Source organism: Columba livia, chromosome 26 (assembly GCF_036013475.1).
Source record: "Columba livia isolate bColLiv1 breed racing homer chromosome 26, bColLiv1.pat.W.v2, whole genome shotgun sequence".
Lineage (NCBI taxonomy): Eukaryota > Metazoa > Chordata > Aves > Columbiformes > Columbidae > Columba > Columba livia.
The window spans coordinates 990683-1013812 of record NC_088627.1 but is presented as its reverse complement, the minus strand read 5'-3'; the positions used below and the strand labels follow the sequence as shown (position 1 = coordinate 1013812).

The 23130-nt window shown below is 54.9% G+C and overlaps 3 protein-coding genes across 4 annotated transcripts; 2 read left to right on the top strand and 1 right to left on the bottom strand.

Moving 5' to 3' along the window:
- Positions 1-143: 143 nt before the first annotated feature.
- FABP3 (fatty acid binding protein 3) lies at positions 144-3447 on the top strand. Its single transcript, XM_065041376.1, has 4 exons — positions 144-401; positions 1086-1258; positions 2964-3065; positions 3157-3447. Exons 1-4 carry the CDS (start codon positions 329-331, stop codon positions 3208-3210), a joined length of 402 nt encoding a protein of 133 aa, XP_064897448.1. The 5' UTR covers positions 144-328; the 3' UTR covers positions 3211-3447.
- An 804-nt stretch (positions 3448-4251) lies between these two features.
- Positions 4252-13268, bottom strand: ZCCHC17 (zinc finger CCHC-type containing 17). Of its 2 annotated transcripts, none has more exons than XM_065041373.1 (8): positions 13111-13267; positions 12906-13010; positions 12085-12142; positions 11621-11721; positions 11153-11244; positions 10566-10666; positions 10228-10376; positions 4252-4987 (listed from the first exon to the last, which is right to left on the bottom strand). In XM_065041373.1, exons 2-8 carry the CDS (start codon positions 12945-12947, stop codon positions 4808-4810), a joined length of 723 nt encoding a protein of 240 aa, XP_064897445.1. In that variant the 5' UTR covers positions 12948-13010; positions 13111-13267; the 3' UTR covers positions 4252-4807. The 2 variants fall into 2 exon arrangements, with proteins under 2 accessions (XP_064897445.1, XP_064897446.1); XM_065041374.1 differs by lacking the exon at positions 4252-4987 and adding an exon at positions 9476-9849 and having other exon boundaries at positions 13111-13268.
- Positions 13269-13454: 186 nt separating this feature from the next.
- SNRNP40 (small nuclear ribonucleoprotein U5 subunit 40) lies at positions 13455-21963 on the top strand. Its single transcript, XM_065041372.1, has 10 exons — positions 13455-13706; positions 14389-14518; positions 14819-14912; positions 15484-15649; positions 16141-16263; positions 17226-17346; positions 18062-18144; positions 18577-18638; positions 19752-19855; positions 21562-21963. Exons 1-10 carry the CDS (start codon positions 13470-13472, stop codon positions 21609-21611), a joined length of 1170 nt encoding a protein of 389 aa, XP_064897444.1. The 5' UTR covers positions 13455-13469; the 3' UTR covers positions 21612-21963.
- The last annotated feature ends 1167 nt before the right edge of the window (positions 21964-23130 follow it).

Below are 23130 nucleotides of genomic sequence, written 5' to 3'. Positions count from 1 at the left end.
CTACCGCAGAGACCGCACACAGCTCGTGACACAGCTGATCCCCCTTTACTCTCCCCAGCAGTGACCCCGCCGTGCCGCTGGGTGCCCGGGGCCGGGGCGGGGCCGGGGGCGCTGTCGGGGCGGCCGCTGGCAGCGCTGCGGGGAGCGACGAGTATTCCTGGCCGCGGCGGTGCCGCTTCCAATCATGTGATGGGGACATTATTTAAGGCGGCGGCGCGGCCGAGCGGCAGCTGCGAGCTGGGCGGTGCGGAGCTGCGCGCACGGCCCGGAGCCCCCCGAGCCCTCGGACCCGCCCGGCGCTCCGTGTGTCCCCCCCGCGCCCCGCACCATGGTTGACGCCTTCGTGGGCACCTGGAAGCTGGTGGATACGGCCAATTTCGATGAGTACATGAAGGCGTTGGGTGAGTGGGGGCTGCAGTCAGGACATCACCCCCTTTGTTTTCTACCCTGCACTCCATTTGCATGGCCGAGCCCCTCCCCCCCGCGCACGGGGTTCTGCCTGGGGGGCTGCAGGCGGTGGGGGGGCTTCGGGGTGGTTGATGGGGCGTATCCGGGGTGGTTTGGGGGGGCTCCGGGGTGTTTTGCGGGGGGTCTCCGGGGCTTTGTGCCCGGGGGCTGGAGCTGGGTGAGGGGGTCTTGTCCTTCTCCTGCCCCTCACCGTCCCGGGGCAGCCCTTGGTGGAGGGATGGGACCCCCCTCCCCGGGAGCCCCCCAGGACCTCTCCATTCGTTCCCCCCATCACCCAGCCCCAGCACCTGGGCAGGTGGGTCCCCACCCGCAGCAGTGCGGGGGTGAGGGGGTGACACGGGTGCCCCCCTACCCCGCCCAGCCCCGGCGCTGGTAGCTGCTGGTGCAGGATCCCTCCCTGAGCAGCACTCCCAGCCCCCCCGTTCCTATCCCAGCCCCCCCAAGCACATTGAGCACACACATCCCCCCAGGGTGATGGGTAGGGAGCAATTTTGGGGTTCATCCCCCCCCTCCATTGTGAGGAAGATCTCCGGGGTGATTCCGGCAGGACCAGAGGCTCATGGCCACATCCTGCCCCCCCACACCCCCTCAGCGCCCCCAACCTTGCCCCTCCCCAGGCGTGGGCTTCGCCACGCGGCAGATGGCCGGGCTCACCAAACCCACCACCGTCATCGAGGTGGACGGCGACAAGGTCACGGTGAAGACCCACAGCACCTTCAAGAACACGGAGATCAGCTTCAAGCTGGGCGAGGAGTTTGACGAGACCACGGCGGACGACAGGCACGTCAAGGTGAGCCCCAGCCCCTGCCCCCCCCCGTGGCGGAACCCCCAAAAATGCTCTGTGGGCTTTGCCGGATCCGGCCATCAGCTTCTGGCTCAGGGGCTCCATCCTTTTTGTCTTCGGCAGCGGAAAATGGTTTGCCCGCCAGTGCGGGTGCTCGCGCCCGGTCCCCCCCACTGCCCCCTCCCTGCCCCATTTTGCAGTGAGGTTTTCCCCGGGGGGGCCTGGAGCTGCCAGGAACGTTGTGCAAGAGCCCGGCTTGCAAACGGCCACAGGTTTGCTCAAGAGGCAGCGAGGGGATGTGGGGGGTGGTGGTGAGTGTTGTCCTTGCTTGGGGGGCACAGGGGCACAACACCTCTTTGTGGAGCCCCCTTTTTGCTTGCCCTGTGAAGCAGGGACGGAGCAGGTGGGCAACCCTGTCTGGCCGATCCCCGCCCAGGGGCTGATGCCTCTCTGGGGGTCCCTAGGGAGGCCAGGACCTCCACGGTCAGGCTGTTCCTTCCTATCAGAGCCAGGTAAAAAAGCTTTGGGGGGGGGTCAGAGCTTCTTTCGTGGTCTCTCCCACCCCACAGAGGCACTTGCCTGTGCAGGGTGGATCCAGCCCCTGTGTTTTCCCGGTTTCCCAGCTGCTGGGAATAGAACACGTGTGCATGGAGCAGTTAGGAGCCCCATGTCCCCTGCCTGGGCAGGACTTGGGGGGCAACTCAGGGCTCATTGCGCACAAAATCCCAAAAGGTTCAAAGCAGCGGAGACGCGTGACCCCAGAGCTGCCGTGGCTCGGGGACGTGCCCTCCACGCTCCCCTTGGCCGGTGGCCAGAGGGCACATGATGGGGCGGGGGGGCCAGGGTGGCTGCGGATCCGTGGGGCACCAGGATGGGGCAGGTGGGGTATGTCAAATTGTGGGACACCCAGGATGTGTGGGGCACCTGAGTGGTGGGGACACCCCAGCTGTGAGGACAGCTGAGCTGTGGGTGCCCCCAAGCCATGCAGGCTATGGGGGCACCTGAGCTATGGGGAGACCCACCCCATGGGGCCCCTGAACCCTGGGGAGAGCCGAGCTGCAGGGGGACTGGAGGAGCTGGGGGCCACAGGGCAGGATGCAGCCAGGCAGCCGGTGCCACTGTCTGTCCCGGCACAACCCTGCTCGGCTGTCACACCAGCATTGGCACCGGCCTGGTGTTTGGGGCTGAGTCAACAGCAGCGGCTGAGCAAACAGCGGCCCTGGTGAGCAGAGCTGAGTTTGCCGGATCAGCTCCTCCGAAAGCCCTTGCCGGGCCCTGCGGCACAGGCAGAGGCTTTGGTTCAAAGCACCGATACCTGCACCCCATCTGACATCCGGAGCCAGCGAGCTGTGCTTGGAGGCAGCTGGGATCAGGTCCGGGCAGCTCCAGAGCAGGATGAGGCCCTGGGCAGGGCTCCCGGTGCTGACCCTGGGTCAGGGTCACTGTGACGGGGCTACTCGGTGGCAGCCGGGCCTGTGACCCAGCTGGTGGCCACAGCAGGATCCAGCCCATGCTGAACTCGGCTGACAAAGAACTGGGGGATGCTGCCAGATCGACATCCCGATGGTGGCACCCAAAGCCTGTCCCTGAGCCCCACAGGGCTCTGGGTGAGCATGGGGACACTCAGCATCGTCCCCTCCAAGGGACAAAGCCCTTGAAGCTGAGAATCCCTGGGGAGGAGGGTGACGGTGGGTCCTGCTCTCTCCCACAGTCCGTGGTCAAGCTGGATGGAGGGAAGCTCGTCCACGTGCAGAAGTGGGACGGGAAGGAGACATCGCTGGTCCGGGAGCTGAAGGATGGCAAATTAATTCTGGTAAGGAAATAGAAATGGTTCTAAATTGGGGGGGAGTACAGCCTGGAACAGGGCAAGGTGGGAACTAACCCATCGCCATTTCTGCCACCAGACTCTGACCATGGGCAACGTCGTCTCCACCCGCACCTACGAGAAGGGGACATAGACGCTGTCCCCAGCTCATCCGCCCATCACATGGTGCCACATTCGCCTCCCGCATCGCCTCTGTCCTCACCCCGCGCCAGGCACGGCTCCCCGTGGCCTCGGAGCCTGCGGCCCCATCGCCTCGTGGGGCTGCTTGGGGCTTGGGTGGGGGTTTTGTGGTTGTTTTGTTTTTGTTTTGTTTTTTTAATTAATAATGGGAAAACTCACAAGGAAAAATAAAAAAGGCCATGTTGTTACAGCTCTGTGCTCAGTTTAGTTGGAAAAAAAGGCTTTTTTGGCACGTGCTCACCCACAGCGCTGAGCCTTGCCAGTCTCAGCCTGCACACCCTGGAAGCGATGGGGTTAAATGCCCAGCGCTGTGGAAAGAGGAGAGGCTGTGAGGGGTGGAAACGTGCTTTTCCAGGGTTCCAGGGGGTATCGGTTCCTCCCCTGCAGCTCTGCCAGCCCGGGGCTCGCTGCAGCCCTGTGATCCCTCCAGTGCGGATGGGCAGCGGCTGCCAGAGCATCAGCTGATGCTGCACGACGTGGTCAAGGTCACGAGTGGCGAGGCTGGAATGCGGCCCCAAACGGAGGACTCGGCCATGGGGAACTGGGGCGAGAAGGGGCAGAACGGGCAGAGCGCAGGGAGAAGGGGCAGCAGCCCCACTGCATCCCCAGCCCCGCTCTCGCTTCCCGGCAGAGCCGGCGGCACAAGTGACTCATCCCCCCGTTTGGCACATCTGCCCCACCAGTCGCTCCCCACAGGCTTCGTCAGCCCAGCGCAACCACAGCCGGGCCCTCTGCCACCTTCCCCCTGACCTTCAGCTCCAGTTACAAGATTTATGCTCCAGTTGCTCCTTAGCAGAAGGCACCAGGCGGCTTCTCGTAGGGTCATCTCAGCACACACCCCCCTCCCACCCCCGGGAGCCTCTGACAAGCAGCCAAGACTGTCCAAAAACAAACCCCAAATGCGGGTCACCTCCCCTCTCGCACAGACAGCACACTCTTCACTGCCCAAGATGAAGTGTGGAGTGTATAAAAGAAAAGACATGGTACAAAGTACAACTGGAGATTGGGGAGATTTATTTTCCATCACTTACCAAGGTGGCAAACACACCGCAGTTCATGTTGACTTACACTATCTCCACTCCCCCATTTGCTTCTGACTGTTCTACTCCCAGTGTTTGTAGATAACACGAGTGGGGCTGGGGAGTGTGGGGACCAGAACCATTGCGGCTCCGCAGCGTTACCGGCTGCAGGATGCAGCCCCACCGCAGGGCCCAGCAACAACCACCCATCCCCAAGCAAGGGGACGCTCAGGGAGGGCACGGCTGAGCGCCAGCCGCTCACCCACGAGGCTACAGGACGGGACAGATGGCAATGAAGGGGTGGCATTAGCCAATTTTGGCAGGCGTGGCTGCTGGTGGCAGAAAGCGGCAGCCAGCGCCTAAGCTAACAGAGGACAACTTGTACCAAAGTCAACACCTGTAACACCACATGCTCAGGGTTACGTTTGGGACAAGGAAACGCCTTGTCCCCGGAGCGAGGGGCACGCTGGCCCAGCTCTCGCTCCTCGTGGTGTGCAGCAGGGACTCAATGCCGGGCCCCCACCCGCCTGCTCAGTCCTGCGGCTTCTTCTTGTGCTTCTTCTTGTGCTTCTTCTTCTGAGCCTTGCTGGGCTTCCCCGAGCGCTTGGGCCTCTTGCTGGCTGGCTGAGCCCCGTCGCTGTCCGAGTCCGAGCTGTCCGAGTCCGACTCGGAGGACGGCTTATTCCTGTGCTTCCTTTTCTTCTTCTTCTCCTGGAAAAATGAAAGAAAATAATTAAAGAACCTTGCAGGTGGGAAAACTGTCACTTGTGGTCACCAGGGCAGTGAGACACTTTCTGTCTCCCATAATCCCTGAGAAATGGAGCGGCCGGAGGCAGAAGCGGGGATGCTGCGGTCGAAGGGCCAGGAGCATCCGCGGAGTCGCTGGCGGCTGCGTCCCGGTCACTGAGCTCTCTGGGTCGCAGGGTGAAGAAGCTTCTATGGGAACGCGGCAGCGCGCGTGGGAGGGAGGCGCTGAGCACAAACGGACCTTCTGATCCTTCTCTCTGCCTTCCAAGAAAAGATCTGCTGTTTCGACACTAGGAGCAACAACCGCTTTCATTTGAATTCTACAGAAGCACCTGTCTTCTGCTCAGCTACATTAACTTCTCCCTGGTGCAGCCTCGCAGTGGTCACTGGAATTGCGGTATGATAAACGGGGCTGTGATGCATTTCCACAGAGTTTGCTGCTCTTTCTCCCGCCCTGTAAAAGACCTGCAGGCAATCTGCTCGCAGATGTTGTCTCTTCATGTCAAAACCGCACCTTCCTCATTGTTTAGTGACCTGGAGTTCATCAAGACTTAGTCCCTCCTGCCTTGTAGCTGGTACTTGTTTTACTAGTTCCTGAACGGCACCAGCTTCTGGCACAGCTGTTCGCACACTGCTGTTCTCATCGCCTCTATCTGTGCTTTTCTCAGCTTGGTTCTATGTGTTCAATAGCCATAGACTGGATTCTTCTCATGAGATCCCTTTTGAGTGGTCCTCAAACAAGGGATGCGATAATACCTTTAGATTTATGCAATTAGTCTTGTTTGGAATAAAACTGGGTGGTGGAATTTTGCCCTTGTAACCTTTTGTTAAGAATAAAAACACCCTAGAAGGGATATTGGCATCTCTCTGGAGAGGCAGAAAGACTTGTATGTGGAAATCCATTCTGATTTTTCACAAGAACAGATGTAAAACCTCTGAATAAGCCCGTAACTCCACATCAGGGTCTTCTGGCAAAGAAGATTTCAACTTCTGGGAAGAGCTCTGGACACTCCCCTCTTATCTGCAAATCAAATACCTCTAGAAGGAGCAGCGTGCTAACACTCCGGAGGCACAGCCTGGAGCAAGGCCGGGAGGAGCCTGCTGTGTTCACTGGCCCCTCTCAGTGCCAGCTTGTTAAAAACAACCCCAGCAGCAGGAGAACCAGAATATCAGGCTGTTGCTCTTGGACACGCCAGCTCCCAACACAGCTGTCGTCGATGAGAGATTCTGAAGCATGTTTGTTCTGTTTTGGTAGAACTGCAATCGTTACATAAATTGGACAGGACGTGCAAAGCACTTGTAACGTGCCGGTCTCCGTCCTTGTTGGCCCTCGCGGGATCTTTACACGGAGAGGCTGCTTGGGCAAGATCCACTCAGAATGTCTGTGCACGTGGAGTGTTTGCTGAGCTGAGCTCCATCCACCAGCAGCTGTTGGTTCTGGAGGGGGGTCTGAAGCTGGGGGTGCAGCCGGGCTTTGCTGTGGTCGCTGGAGGCACAAATCCGGCCATGGCTTTGGTGCTGCCACCCCGTACAATAGAGAAACGCTCCCGCTTGTACAACGCTGAATCAACTGGTAACCAGGGGCCTGTTGTCTCCCAGTGCTGGGATGCTGGAGTTTAGTGAAATCCGTGGTTTAATAGAAGATGACTCATGCAGAATGATTTCACAGCAGCACTGCCTCCCGCTACACAAAATATTAAGCTCTGGCTTACTCCCTGCCACATTCACGGTCCAGCGTGTGCTGATGCTGCGATACTTGCAGTCCTGCCCTGAAAGCACATTTGGTTTGCTGGAGCGAGCAGTCTGGCTGTTCGGAGCCCCCGACAAGGGGAGACTGAGGGTTTATTTGTTTTTTCTTTCAGCCAGCACAATGTCCACATATGTATTTTTATTTCCCCTGTAATCCTGAAGGAACGTGTGTGACATCCTGTCCTGTCCTCAGCCTTCACATGCTGAGAAAGTTTTCCAAGCTCTGGAATGAAACTCTGGTAGTTGTTAAGGTCTTGTCAAACTTTCTCACCATGTGCACAGGCTGGAAAAGCTTGAGAAAATTCTCCTTGCTGCATCCCTTTCTCTAAAAGATTTAACTCTTCACCATCCTCTTATTCTAAAGACTTACTACTTGCTTTTGCCCTTTGTCTGTGGTAAGGCACCTTTGCCCTTTGTCTCATTGTTTGTGCTCCTTCTGGCTCTTGCTTCAAACAGATGAGTGCTCGTTTCTTGCCTTGGAGACCTCTGGGTGAATATTCACATGCTGCTGTGTCTCAAGCTTCCTTCTGCAAAGCAAATTTTCTTCATGTGGATGCTTCCCAACCTGTTTCCAGCCAGGATGGTTCTTCTCCCCCGGGTGGGGTGGGTGTGTGACAGGCCTAAGGCAGCACCCAGGGGAGCAGCGTCCCAGGCCAGACCTACAGAACCAGTATCAGACCTTTAGTCCCCATGGGCAGCCTGGTTGCGTTTGAGCAGGTGGAAATACCTGCCCACAGCAATCACTCTGATTCTGCACAGGTATCTCACACATCTCCATGGCTGATCGCCACTGTTTCCATCATCCGACCACGGGTTTGTTTTCTCTCTCTTGGCTCAGCTTCTGGGGCGGCTGCAATGTCCGCAGCAGCTGGCCAAGGAGGGCAGCTCGCCCGAGACTTGTCCTCCTTGTAGCCCTGTGACTGGCACAGCCGTGCCCTTGGGCTTCCTCCTTGTCTCTGCTTCCTCGCGAAAGGAGCGCATGGCACGAAGAGCCCTGCCAAGGCGGGGGTGACTTACAGCAAACCTCTCCCTTGCGAGCCCAAGGGTGGCCTCGAGGTCATTTGGGACATTCTTGGCAAAGAAAAGAAGTGGAGCTGTTGGCTTGGGGGCTCCAAGCTTCTCCCTTTACGCTCTCTTCCATAGTGGAATGTAAAACACTGTTACGCGTTGTGTTTGGGACTGTGATCTGACCACGTTGTGCTGTTCCCCATGTCTGTATGCAGTCACGCTTTCAACAAACCGCCATCCAACCTCTTCAAATTACAGCTGGTGGGGCAGGAAACGTGGCTTTTTGTCTGGCTCACCAAGGCTCCTTCTCCCGGTCTAGTGATGCCTCCAAGTGAAGGCCACGGGCTTCTTTCACCTGCTGGCGCCGGCTCAGCAGACTGGGGAGGTTGAGGTTGGATGTGGGAACAATTTCTCCCCCAAAGGGCTGTGGGGCATTGAACAGGCTGCCCAGGGCAGTGCTGGAGTCACCAGCCCTGGAGGGCTGGACATGGAGAGGAGGTTCCCAGGACACGGAGCAGTGGTGGACTTGGCAGTGTGAGGTTGGACTTGATGATGTTAAAGGTCTTTTTTAACCAAAATGATTCTATGAGAAAAGGGGGTGAGGACCCCAGAGCATCTCTGTAAGGACAGAAATCTCTGGGGAGAAAAAAGAGCACCCAGGAACTGCAAGGAAGCATCAGAACAAAGAAACAAAAAATGTTGATCATGAACAACCAAAAATGTAGATACTGTTGCTATGACACTAAACGGTTTCTTGCTAGATAGCAGTTCCCCATCTACTCATTTGAAAATATAAACCCCACAGTTATGTTACAAACATGGGATGGGGCCAGCAAGGCAATTGTCACTAGGTAGACTGAGCTATTTCTACTTTGTGTAAGTGCCTCTGGGGCTGCAGGAAGCACATGGTGGCTCCCAGACAAGATCGCAGCAGGCACTTGAGACAACAAGGGAGCCATTCATCGCGAGGATCCCACATCCTGCCTCCCAAAAGCTCCAAGTTTTATTTTCCAGCACTGGAAAACATCTGAAAACTTTTGATCTCCCCCCGAGAAGGAAGGAAGATCAAAGGAACAAGCAAGATTTAAAGGAAGGCTGTTAATCCACAGACCCCAAAAAATCAGTAACAAATCCAGGACAGTGACCCAGATATCTTGTAGTTGAGACTCCACAGGGAGTCCCCACCTCTAATGAGCTATTTGTGCACTTCTCAGTGTAATTTTTCCCCACAGCATTTAAATAACAGTCACACAGGTGACTCTGTTTTATACTGACTGTTGGGCAGAAACAGGGCAGGGGCTGTCACAGGAACGTCACAACAGCCCTGCTCACCACCTACAATCCCACTAACAGCCCCGGCTACTCCTCTCTCTCTCAAATAAGAGGCTACCAAAGTGCCAGAGGCCACGTTACCAGTGAAAGATGAGACTGGAAGCAAGAGTTCAGCTGCCAGTGTCACTCTGGACTGCTCTGAGTGCTGCCACAAATGCAGACTCCTCTGTTTCCCATTGCCAGCCTCTCCTACTACCACTAGTACTGGTTTAACTCCACACCGAGCCTGGGAGAACTATGCCCTCAGACGTTACACTGCTGTTTTCTCTCTCCTGTGGAAAAGTCCACCACCTTTCCCGCCTGTTGCCTCTCTCCAGGGACACAGACAGGCCAAGGAACAGGAAAGAGAAAGAGACAAAAAAATAGGGCTTTAGAAGTATAATTAGAAGTTGGATTCCAGCTGCGAAGGGGCTGATGAAACAGTTTATTTACTCAAGTCTAGAACTCGAGTATTCGCTGCTGGATAAACAGACTGACCCTCAAACACTCCAGTTTTGGATTCAGGTCTCTCCTACGTTTTACACCAGGGCTTTGAAGCCAGAGTTCAAACACTGGCCATGAAAGGTCTCTTATCTCTTGACATATTCACGTAGACAAAAACGGCTTTAGAGCCTGGGAACGGCGTTCGCTCCCTGCGCAAACACAGCAGCGATCTTCCCCGGCGTGTGCAGATAAGCCGAGTTCACATGGCACTGGCTGGGTCAGGACACCCACTGCAGCCAGGTCAGACAACAACACTGTCAGGGCAAGAGAGGTGTGACGGGAGGGAAACGGGGTTACTGGCAAGAACCACAGAAATCCCGGAAAATGAAGCAATTTCTATAGAGCCTCCCAAAGCCCAGGGAAAAAAAAAAATAATCCTTTTCTCACAGTAGAAATGTCTTTTAAGGACTGTGCATTATAGCACAAAATCATCCTGAAGTCAGTTAAGAGAATCCAGGGAAAAAGTATAAGAATTACTAAAAAGTCCGCAGAGGAGACTCCTGTTTTGCTACAGAACCTGCACACAACGGAGCCACTTTCTGATAATCACATTGCTGTAGCACAGCACAGATGTGACTGCACAGAACAGGTTCTCCGGCTCGCTTTCCAGGCCAGCCCAAGGCACCTCGTACCTTTTTCCTTTTTTTTGAAGAATCCTCAGCCGTGCTGCTCTTTCTGTCTCTCTCACATCCTGCCGCTGCCACCTCCTCTTCCTCCTCTTCTGGAATGAGGGTGTATTTGGTACCTCCAGGCTGCATGAAACACTCCTTGGCAAAATGACCTGTAAAACAGCATTTGAAGGAGCCAAAATGACCTGTAAAACGGCGTTTGAAGGAGCCAAAATGACCTGTAAAACAGCGTTTGAAGGAGCAACCCACCCTTTATTTTTTTTTAACAATTGCATTTTAGACACCTGAAGTGCTGCCAACAATCTTTTCATTATTAGTCACAACAATGGACTCTAACGAACCTTTGCAGCCACATTTCTTGCACACAGTGTTCAGGACGGCCTCGAGCGTGATCTTCTGACTCGTGTAGTCTCTGAACGTGCGCTTTTTCCTCTCATCCTGACTGGAAACAGAAGGACAGTTCCATTTTCAATCCACTCCCAGCTTTAACCCCGTATATTTATACAGACACAGCCTGAGCACAAGTGTTCTCAAATGTTGCTCTAAAAACACCACTTGATCAGCGAAACCAAAGAGTGGAGCTGATCAACTGCTCAGCAGAATGAACCACATTGATAACACTTGTCACCTTCTACTTTTGAGATTAACTGAGCCCTCTCCGCTAAAGGAAAAATGCAGGGAGCTGCAGTTACGTATTTTGTATGTGAATACACACACATGCTCAGTACGAAAATAAAGCCTCCTCCAGCCCAGCCAGGCAGCACAAGCACGGGAGAACCTTCGCTCAGCCCCCCGGGCAGCCAGCGCAACACTGGGGGGTCGGGAAGAGCCCCCTCACCCTCCAAAAGACGGACAACCTAGAGAGTAAGAACCAGGAGAGGCAGAAACCTGCCTGATCTGTTATGTTCTGCTCAGAAGATTTACCTACTCAAGGGAAACATTGTTTGGGTCAAGGTCTTTGCCCGTCCCTTGGTTAACAACCTTCATGGAGAGGGAGAGTTTCAGTTTGTCGTCTTTCATCTGGAAGAGGAAGAAAAGGAATGAGAAGAATAAGTGACAGGGATGTTGATCGCCACACCGTGACCGGAGGCCTAGGGAGAAGGAAGGAATCCGTCCGATAGCAAAGAGCAGCGCTACAAAAGACACATGAAAGTGCTTTGGTGCTATTATTTCACCGCTGCATTCACACGTCAGAGTATTCCAGCTAAACAGCTTCAGTTAAGCAGCTATCTCAGTCACGAGACACGACCAAACTATAGGTTTGTCCATGTTAATATTCTGTTTTCAATGTGACCAAACCCAAGCGCGTGTTCAGAAGCTCTGCTGTGATTCTCAAACCACCCAGCCCCCAGGCAGCTTCCACCTCGATCCCAACAAAATGCAGAATTAACGTTACCTCTTTCCCAATGAGCTTCACCCACACTTTGTCTCCAACATCGACGATCTCTGAGGGTTTATCCACACGGCAGGAGGACATGTGAGTCCTGTGAACGAGGCCTGCGTGGAATTTGGAAAAAAGAAAGGGACAAATAAAGACGAGTCTCTGCTGAACCCCTGGGGACAAACTATCTAACTATAGAAATCTTCTACAGCTTGTCCAATACCTTAAAATGGTTTTCTAAGAAATTATGAAGTCACCAAACAGCCCTCCAGTGCTTTTTGGTATTCATGTAAACATATCATCATATTCTAAATGCTTTCTGAGAACTTCAATTTCATACTAATTAAAAAACCAAAACCAAACAAAACCTTTTTCTGAGCTTTTTTCTAAAAGCCAGCAAGCCTGGAATTCCAGGGACGACCGCTTGGCTTGACCATGGCAACGTGAATTTACACCTGAACAAAGTAGGAGAGACAAACCTTGTTTCCTGCAGCCTGGAATTTTTATAAAGGCCCCGTATTCTGTCACTGTAGCAACCTGCAAAGAAAACCAATATAAAACCTTTTTTATTTGCAAAACATGGGTTAGAACAAGCCCCAAAAGCCTGCATCATGGTTCTCTGCTTTCCTCCAGTTTTAGGCTTTGAGGCAGGTTCAACACTGCAATGCCTGACAACGCTGGAGCGGCTGTGCTCAGCCAACCACGCTTCGGTTGGAAGAAACATTTAAAGTCATCGAGCCCAACCATAACCCACCCTGTCCCTGCCCCGTGTCCTGAGACCCTCATCTCCATGTCCAACCCTCCAGGGCTGGTGACTCCAGCACTGCCCTGGGCAGCCTGTTCAATGCCCCACAGCCCTTTGGGGAAGAAATTGTTCCTAAATCCAACCTCAACCTCCCCTGGCGCAACTTGAGGCCGTTTCCTCTGCTCCTGGCGCTTCTTCCTGGGGAGCAGAGCCCGACCCCCCTGGCTCCAAGCTCCTTTCAGGCAGTTCAGAGATCAGAAGGTCTCCCCTCAGCTCCTGTTCTCCAGCTGAACCCCCAGGTCCCTCAGTCTCCATCACACTTGTGCTCCAGCCCCTCACCAGCTCTGTTCCCTTCTCTCCACTCGCTCCAGCACCTCAAGGGTTTCTTGGCGTAAGGGGCCCAAAACTGAGCCCAGGACCAGGGGCCGGGCCTCCCCAGTGCCGTGTTCGCTCAGGTAAGCATCTCACACACATCCACACGTACACAAACCCGGTGTGCGCTCACACGGGACAGAGCTGCCAGTTACCGCCCAGCGCCCCCGCCCCGGCGCGCACCTCTCCCTGGAAGATCGCGTACAGCTCGGGCAGCGCCTCCATCGCCGGTCCCGGCCCTGAGCCGCTCCGGGGGCCGCACCCGCCACCCGCGTTCGGAGCGACGCCCTGAAAGGAAACATCTAATTAACGCACGGAGCCACCCGCGGGCTGAGCCATTAGCGGGTGACGGGGTTAACCGGCACTTGGGCTACCAGGCGGCACCGACCGAGCGCCGCCGCTGCCGCTCGCAGCCGCGGAGGCCGCGGGGCCGGTTCCCCTGCGCGGCGCCCCCGGGGACAGCGGGCCCGTCAGCGCCCGGCGCGGCACCGCCGAGCCGCCGCCATTTTGCTCTGGTCACGCCTCCCTCACGTGAGGTTTCGCGCCGCCAGTCGCCGCGCCTAATGGTAGCAGGTGGCAAGTCTCAACCAATCAGCTTTATCCATGTTAGGTGACGCCCTCCCTCCCGCTCCGCCAGTACGTCACGCCTCGCTTTCGTCAGCCGCGCGCCGGACGTCAGGTGGAGGAGGGCGGCTCATCCGGCCTTTCTCCACCAATCGGCGCGGCCGGAGGCAGTGCGGCTGACCAATGGGAGAGCGGGAGGGCGGGGCGGAGCGGGCGCGCGCGGCGGCGGCGATGATCGAGCAGCAGAAGCGGAAGGTCCCGGGCGGCCCCGGCGCCGCTCCCGCCCCCGCCCCCGGCGCCGCCCCCGGCCCCGACCTCCCGCTCGTGCCCGCGGCGGCCAAGCGGCCCCGCCATGAGCTGCCGGGGGCGCCGGGCGGCGGCGGCGGGGGGCAGCCCCCGGCCGGGGCCCTGCTGCAGGCGGTACGGCGGGAGGCCCGGGGGGATGGCGGCGGGACGGGCTGAGGGGAAACGGCCCCTGAGGGGATGGGGGGGAGAAGAAACACCCGGGAGGGGATGGCGGGATTTGGGGTGAGGGGGATGGCGGGGCGGGGGGTCCTGCCGTGCTCCGCGGGTGCTCCTTGTTTTCTCCATGGCGTTCCCTTGTAGGAGCGGTTATCTTGCCAGTATAATAAGCCCAGGCAGGATCTCTCAGCAAAGCATATTTTATTAACGATTTTGCAAGGCCGGGTAGGCACACAGACCAGGGCAAAAAGCCGCTGCTTATATCCCCCCCACATCCCGGCTGCAGATTCCCTCCCCCGTTCCCCTTTGGTTGGGCACGGGATTCACAGAGTACCCGGCAGTCCCTGCTTCCGTTTACCTCTCACTAGTCTAATTCTAACAACCCCCTTATTGATTTATTTCTGTTTAAGGTATGGTTGCTTGGCTGTCTGGCTAACCGTCCCCATAGCCTGACTTCTAACCACAGGAATCGCTTTGCATTCCATGATCAGCGCAAAGGGGCTTTGTTTTACATTCAGGGTCTGATAGCTGACGTACCTGTCCCCACCTGCTGGGGACTCGGATCCCCAGTTGTGAAAGCAGCATTTCCTCCTTCCGTGGCTCCTCACACCCTCACCTGGCTGCCCCGTTGTCCCCGCAGGGCCCGCCGCGCTGCTCCTCGCTGCAGGCCCCCATCATGCTGCTCTCGGGGCACGAAGGTGAGGTGTACTGCTGCAAATTCCACCCCAACGGCAACACCCTCGCCTCCGCCGGCTTCGACAGGCTCATCCGTGAGTACCAGCCTCGCCTCTGTGCTGTGGTGGGGAGCCCGACCCCCCTGGCTCCAAGCTCCTTTCAGGCAGTTCAGAGATCAGAAGGTCTCCCCTCAGCTCCTGTTCTCCAGCTGAACCCCCAGCTCCCTCAGTCTCCATCACACTTGTGCTCCAGCCCCTTCACCCATGCGTCATCCCACGTTAGAGATGACAGCGGTGATGGTTCCTACTTCTTTTTGTTGAATTCCTGGAGAACAGCTCCATCCCAGCGGGGAGGTGTTTGTTTCCTGTACTTACCTTTCTGTTCCTGTCCCCCAGTGCTGTGGAACGTCTACGGGGACTGTGACAACTACGCCACCCTGAAGGGACACAGCGGGGCAGTCATGGAGCTGCACTATAACACAGACGGCAGGTGAGTTATGTGCAGGTGGCCTTTGCCTCTTTCTGAGGGAAGATGTTTTCTGCTGGCCGGGGTCCCTGAGTCCCCGCTCAGTCCATGGCACATACAGCAAGCGCTTGTGTGTGGCTTTCCCAGGTGAGGCCTGGTGCCTTCTTGAGTCTGAGTCTAAGATCTGGGATCCCCCACAACCTGCCAGTGCCCAAGTGTCTTGAGGGACACAAGAAAGTTTGTGTTGGTCACTGGAGTGGAAAAGAGAACAAGTGAGATGTTTGTTTTGCATCTGAGCTGTTGCCACTGAGCTTTTCTTCCTGTGTTCGCCCCCAATAGTGCGTGAGGAGGCGGAAAACCAATTTATACGTGTCTACGAATGGGGTTAATGGAAGTGCCTCCAGTGTAGCTGCCCCACTGCCAGTTGGTCTCCTCTGAAACTTCACCTTTGTCTTGGCATATGGGGGAGATTCTTCGCCATGGCCTATTCCCACTAAATATTTCAAGCGTTGTTTGCAGAACTTAAAGAGTAAAACAGGTGGGAAGGGGGAGGGATGTCTGCCGCGGGGCGCCTCACAGCCGTTCTCCTCCGCAGCATGCTGTTCTCGGCGTCCACAGACAAAACCGTGGCTGTGTGGGACAGCGAGACTGGAGAGAGGGTGAAGAGGCTGAAGGGCCACACCTCGTTCGTGAACTCCTGTTACCCGGCGCGGCGAGGGCCGCAGCTGGTCTGCACGGGCAGTGACGACGGGACAGTGAAGGTCAGTGTATGGTGTGAGGGGATGTCTGGGGTGAACATCAGGCGGGGTCTTGGAAAACATTTTGGGTGTTCTTCCTATTTAAGGGGGCTGAATCCAGCTTTTTATAACTCGTATTATTTCATTATCTGTTAAGTTTGATTTCAGAATTTAAAAATTCTAAATAAAATTTGACTGTGCTCCTTTTTTGTGTAATGTTGGGGAAGTGCAAGGAGATTCATCCACCCAGTTATACTTTTTCCGCTGAACTGCATTAACAGAGCAGGAAAAAGGTGAAGAGATATTGAGATCTCACACACTTGTCCCTTCTTCCCTCCCCGCGTTCCTGTGCTCCAAACACACTGGGCTTTCATTCTTTTTCGCAGAGATCTCCTGAGATCTAAAAGAGAGAATTTCAGACGAGTGTTCTGAGTCTCTACCAAGTGTTAAGGCAGCTCTGTAAGTTTATCCTTAAATATCTATATGCAACTTTCACAACTGCTGCATCTTTTCAGCTGTGGGATATCAGGAAGAAAGCTGCTGTCCAGACATTCCAGAACACGTACCAGGTCCTAGCGGTGACTTTCAATGACACCAGTGATCAGATCATATCCGGAGGCATTGACAACGATATTAAGGTAGGACACCCGTGTCCTTGTGTCCCTTTCCCACCACACGCACCTTTTCCATCTCATCACATCAAGGACGGACATGGGAGCATGTTGGTTAATTTTACAGTCACAAGGACCGTGCGGACACGCTGTGTCCGTCCTCGCTGTTGATGCAGGGCCAATAAACCCGCAGGGAGCTGCTCCAGGGCTGTTTGCCACATGACAGCCTGGGCAGCCCTGGCATTTCCAGGCAGGCGTCCCAGCGCTGCTGTCACCTGCTGCAGCCCATGTCTGCTGGCTCTTTTGGCAGCTTGTGCCCGTCCCGGAGGCTCTAGAGCCATATATGAGGTAAACTAAAGAAAATGTGGTGACGCATCCACACTCTCTGCCCTCTGCTCCAGTTTACAATGCACTTTGTCACCTGCTAGTGTGGAAAGTTCTAATTTAAGAGCGAGCTCAGTGTTTCATTCAGCTGGTAACCGAGATCCTCCCGGTAGCTGGACAGTTCAGTCTCCTACTGTCCTTTCAGCCTCGGGCTCCAGCCTTCCCAGGCCTGGGCAGCACGTGCTTGTCAGAGCCGTCGCTGAGTGTAGTGCTGACTCTAGATCTGTTCCGACTGCCCCTAGAAAAGCCATAACTCTTTGGGAAAGAGCAGCGTGAAATTTTGGGCATTAAACAACTGCTCTGTGCCATCAGTCAGTGGAATTTGGGGGCAAAAGCCAGATGGGAGCCATTCCCACATGCGTGGGGCTGTTGACATTTAACTCCTCGGTGGTTGGACACATTTAGAAGTCTTCCAAGGGGCAAATTCCGTTTTTTCCTACAACACACATAAAATAACCTCACATTTTAGCCATTCAGACCCTGCCAACAGAAATCAAAAGCTGATGTCATCAGCTGACTGACCGCTACCTGTGTGAAACGCTTTGGAAATGGCAGCTCCAGCCGTCTTGGCTGCCTTTGCTAAGCCACAGTGTTGTGTCTGACAGGTGTGGGACCTGCGCCAGAACAAGCTCACTTACACCATGAGGGGACACGCGGACTCGGTGACGGGGCTCAGTCTGAGTTCGGAAGGCTCCTACCTGCTCTCCAACGCCATGGACAACACAGGTACGTCCCACCTGACGTGAGAGCGCAGCTTTGCGTGGCGTTATGAAAGAAGCAGCTCAAATAATTCGATGTAGAAAAGCAAGAGCCAGATGTGGGGATGGGCTGAATTTGGCTCCAGAGATGAAACCTGAATTCCTGTTGTGACAGCAGTCAGAGTCGTGTCCTGTGGCGGGAGGGAGCAGCTTCATCGGGAGGGTTTGTCACAACTCCCGAAGGGCAGTGGGGACACGCGTCATTTGGGCAGACAGTTGAGCGTGATTGTGGTCTGGCTCTTGTTGGGGCGCTTTGGCTGTTTCCCCACAGCGGGGTGTGACAGCGGGTTCCAAACCGCCGCTCTCCTGCGTGGGGTTGCTTAGCGGAGCTGATCTGATGAGCAGCGTGATCGTGGAGCGTGTGAGAATAAAGCAAATGCTCATTTAAGGAGATGGTGGCTCGTTTGGGTAATAGTTGGTTTGGGTTTTTCCCCTCCTGTTGGCAGCGGTCTGAGTATAATTATAGATTTCTGCGTTTGACCTTTCACATCAAAGCTTTCTGCAGGGGAAAGCTGCTGGTTTCCTTTTGCTTCTGGGGAAACCTCGGCGCGAAAAGAACAAGGAGCGTGGCCGGGGCTTTGCTCGTTAGCAGCGTGTCTTAGGAAAAGGAACGTTTCCAGACACTGACCTTGTCCCCAAGCCTCTGCCATCGTCAGCTCATTACTGCCCGCTCTCTCTTGCAGTTCGCATCTGGGATGTGCGACCGTTTGCCCCTAAAGAGAGATGTGTCAAGATTTTCCAGGGGAACGTGCATAATTTTGAGAAGGTGAGTGGACTGCAGGCTGAGACGTGATTGTTTGTAAAATGCTGCTGCTATTAACTTTTCCGTAAATTGTTTTTTTAAATCCAAGTTTAAACCAGAAAGGCGTTAATAAGAAATCAAAGAAAGATTAATGCACAAAGTGGGATTCCTATTAAAGCTGCAGTAACAAGATTTCTTTGCTCGGTTCAGCTACAATTAGCTGTAAATTAAGTATTTTCTACATTTACGATCTACTTTGTGTAAAATAACACGGCACTGGATGTTTCCAGCAATAAAATAAAATCTAATTACCACCTCATCTTCTGAAGGGAGATCATTAAAGTGATGCTCATGATATTTAAAGTCTCACGGTGACTTTAATTCGAGTAGAAGGGAAAACAAAATCTTTCTTTGGAAATAGATCTGTGCACTTTTGTGGTATTTTTTAAATTTCAGAATCTTCTGAGGTGCTCTTGGTCCCCGGATGGGAGTAAAATCGCGGGGGGATCGGCTGACAGGTGAGTTACCACCACATTGTGGCCCAGGTTCCTGCAGTCACGTCGGCAGATGCTTGTGAGGGTCTGGGGGAAGCGTGTAGTGAGGGGTTGTACCAATAAGGACCGCAAATACCCGTTAAATTGCTGTGTGGCAGCTTGCAGGAGGCACCAGTGGTGTTCCAAGGGTCATTCTTGATCCTTCCTTTAATTAATTAAAGAAGAAATAAAGATCTGACTGAATTAGCACATATTGGACTTTTAAATAAGATATTCTATAAATTAAGGCGACTGAGGAGCAAAACGATCGAGGGAGGAAGGCGGCAGAGGGGCCGTGCCAGACGCTGAAGGTCACATGAAGGGTACCAGCCTCTGCTGGAGCGTGTCCAGATGCGCTCGCGGTGACATCGAGCCAGGAATTCCTGCAGGCCGGAGTCCAGGGCATGGAGCAGTAGTAATCAGCAAATTAACGAGTTTCTGATAGAGGAGAGGGAGAACTTCAGCTCTCGCTGCCCACATATAGCGGAGGAGCTGTCACAGCGAGCGGCTGAGACCTGGCTCCTTTCCAGCGCTGCCGGGCAGTGACGGGCACACGTGGCGGAGGAATGTCTGTGTGTGAGCTCCGCTTGGCGACACGTCTTAGAGTTATAGAATTATAGAATCATTTGGTTGGAAGAGACCCTCAAGATCATAGAGTCCAACCATAATCCAACTCTAGCACTACCCCATGTCCCTGAGAACCTCATCTCTGTCTGTTCAGCCCTCCAGGGATGGTGACTCCACCACTGCCCTGGGCAGCCTGTTCCAATGCCTGACATAGAATCATAGAATGATTTTCTCCTGTTTCCCACTGTGTTGGTGCAGTATTGAGGGCCTTGTGCTCTCAAACCCATCCCTGTGCCCCCAGGGCTGAGATGGGGCTGCTGTGCTGTGATGGTGCTGAGGCTTTTAGCACCAGGTTGCCACGTGAGCTCCTGCCTGCTCCCACCTCTGCTCTTCTGGAAGTGGCCACGCAGCTTTTTGCTCCTGAGAAACTCCTTCTTTATCCACACTGAGAGCTGCACCTGCTTCAGCCGGGGTGGGGAACCACTGCAAGGAGCTTTCCCTTCTCAAATGCTCATCATGACTCTCTTGTAGGTTTGTCTACGTGTGGGACACCACATCCAGGAGGATTTTGTACAAGCTGCCAGGCCACGCCGGGTCTGTGAATGAACTGGCTTTCCATCCAGAGGAACCCATTAGTAAGTCCTCCCCACATCAGGTCAGCTGGGGAAATAGTTGCAGGGCTGGCTAGACTTTATCTTCTGGAAAACAGCCCCAGAATCGCCTGTGGCCTGTAGCTCCACATATCATGGGCAGACTTAAGGGTGGCAGATCCCTTCCTGCTCCTCTCCTGCAGATAGAAGTGGGGCTGAGAGTGCCTGGGGGTCCTGGGCTGAGCTCAGGGGTTTGCTCCGTGTCCTGCCCCTGCGCAGACTGTTGGGGGGACACCCGCACAGCAGCAGCGCAGCTGCAGTGGCCTGGGCTGGTGGTGACCTGCAGATGGCCACGAGCTGGGGCTTGGTTGCCGCTGCCAGGGGCTCGTCCAGACATTCCCAGGACCATTGGAAAAAGTTTTGGTGTACCTGGGTTTGGACACAAGGGTATGACCACGTGTTTGGTGACGATGGAAGGAGCTATAGTAACCTGGGAGCATCTCTGCGGCCTCTGGCTTACCCAAAAGCCATAGGGATCAAACAAGGCTCCTTGTGCAGCAGGTTTTGTCCCCGTTCTAGAGATGTCCTGTGCGTGGCATCACATATCAGAGCTGGTGGCTTTTTCAGAACTGTTGTAACCCCCGTGCGTTAGCTGAGAGCAGGTTTCGTATCGGTGTCTGGGCACAGCGGGCAGGACTGCAGGGTGCTCTGTGTTTCTATGGGAACACTTGCACCCTCGGCCAGGTCACCGCGTTGCTCCAGCCAAAAACTGACACAAGTCAGCCCCAAAGTGAAGCCAAGAGCTCGGCTGCGCGGGGCCGACGGTCTCTGCGGCAGGGCAGCGAGCGATGGGTTTGTGCCGCGGTTACTCATGGCCCTGTCTCCAGGCTGGAGACCACGCCGAGGAGCAGAGCGATCGCTCCTCTGCCGTGTGTTTGCAACTGTTGTGCTGAGCTCTTTGTGAATCAATCACTCAGCTTAAAATAAAAATTAAAAACCCAGCCAGGCGTTGCATACGAGTTATGCAATTGATTTCTGTTAACGTCTGGGAACGTTAATCTTGTAAATCGTTGTACCCGCTCCACAATCCTTATCTGCGCGGGAGGGTGCGCGGGGAGCCCAAACGCAGTGAGATGACAGACGCCAGACGTAGATGGCAGACGTTCACGTAGAAATCCCCAGATCTCTCCTGGACTCAGATGACACCATTGTCAGTGTCACAAGCAGCACTCCTGGGTCATTCTTTTGATGCTCGTGTCTTGAATCCCATGAAGAGCCTTTTCTGAATTATGGTGGCTTGATGTGGTGTGGTTGGGTGCCAACTGCATTTTGCCGGTTCTGATAAAATAGCAACGTCCTGGCGCGGCTTTCCTGGCCAGCCTGTGCCCTCTAGTGGCACGTAGTCCTGACGGCGGTGTCCGCTTTGCGATCTGAACGCTCCTAGCTATTAAAAACATGTTTCATGATGCTGGAGAGCGTGTTTATACGCTCCTCTTTAGCATTTTAATGCTTAGACGCCCCAGGCAGGACGCGGCGATGCCTGCCTTGGGACGGGGAACGGCAGCCAGCGCTCGCAGCCTGTGGTGAGGTGTCAGAGCTGTAATTCCACAAAGTGTTTTTTTGGGAAACAAATGGAGTTTGGCCTTCTAGCTGGCTTCCAGCAAGCGAAGCGAGTACGTCGAACAGCGTGTCGTGAGCGCAGGTCTCAAACCATCGTGTTTCATTTTCATATTCCTCTCTCTCCCCCGCAGTTCTCTCCGCGTCCAGCGACAAAAGGCTGTACATGGGGGAGATCCAGTGACGGGGCTGGCGGGATCGGGGCCCCCGCCGCCCCGGCTGGCGGCCCCGGCGACGCGCTGCTCCCCGCGGCAGCGGGAAAGCGCTGGAGCGGCTCGCTGAGCCCCCCTGGCAGCTGTCCCGCCCGTTCTCACCGTACAGCTCCTTTCCACCCCCCAGTCTTCGGGGAGGAAGGAAAATTTCAAATTGAAAATATTTTCATTTTGGCTGTATCACCGACTATTAAACCCCTACCCAGATCACTTGAAATTGCTGAAATTTGTTTAAATTCCACATGTGGCTTGTATATTCCCTGTTGAATGTCTGTTGTTTTTTTTTATATGGTCAAAACTGAAATAGATAGCTTTTTACAAGAACTGTGTGCGTGCGATTTATTGTTCTGTTTTACTTTTCTATTGTACAATACTAAATCAAGGCCCTCGCTCGTATATAACCTGGGGAAACCATCGATGTTCACTTCAGAAGAGCAGCTTTATTTTTTATTCATGGCAATAAAAATGACCACACTTGAAATAATTATTGGGCTACTGCTGAAGCCTATTTTTGTGTTTTGAGTAAAATCCAGCCTCCTGCTGTAAATAAATGTGTAGGGAGTGAGTTTTCAGTGACAGGTGCAGCGTGTTCAGCGCGCGGCGGTGGGGGCACCGGCCTGGCTGAGCCCCACGTAGCGCTGGGCGCCCCTTTGGCGGGTGCACGGCGGCTGCTCTGGACCCAACTCCCTTCTAGACGTGAGGAAGGAATTGTTGCCCTGAGGGTGGTGAGAGCCCGGCCCAGGTACCCAGAGAGGTGGTAGATGAACCATCCCTGAGACACCCCAGGCCAGGCTGGACGGGGCTCTGAGCACCCTGAGCTGGTGAAGATGTCCCTGTCATGGCAGGGGGGGCACCGGGGGGCTGGGAAGGTCCTTCAGCACAAACCATATGTGATTCTGTGACTCTATGCACATGCACACACACAGATGCACTCACGTGCACACACTACATGCACACATGCGCCCCTCCCAGACACCGCCAGGGCCAGCACGGCCACCAGGCCTCAGGGACAGGCCGGTGTCCCACACTGGGTGGCAACATGGGGGGATTTGGGGCCGGTTTCCCCCCGGCTGCCCCCAAGTGAGTGCGGGCACCTCTTGCTTCCCATCCCGCGCCAGCTGCAGGGCACGGCAGCAGCAAACCGTTAACAGCATCGTCTGAGCGCAGAGAAAATTGTTTTCTTAACCAGGTTTCTCCCTCCAAGGGAGGTATTTGCTTGAGAGATTTCCACTATAAATTAAATCTGTCCTGGGAGCCGGATAAACAGCTTTGGTGAGGAGCTGCCGGCTGCTTCACCCCAGCACGGGGCCGGGTGCAGATCCTGCGCGGGGTGCTGGAGACCCCCATGTTGGGCACTACGGGGACATCGCCAGGAGGTCCCGGTTCGGCCACCCCCTCTCATCACCCCCCTGTCCCCCCTCCAGCGCTCTCCCCACCTTTCCCCGCTGCTGCTCGGAGCCTTCTAATGGATTTTGATAGTTACAATATGCA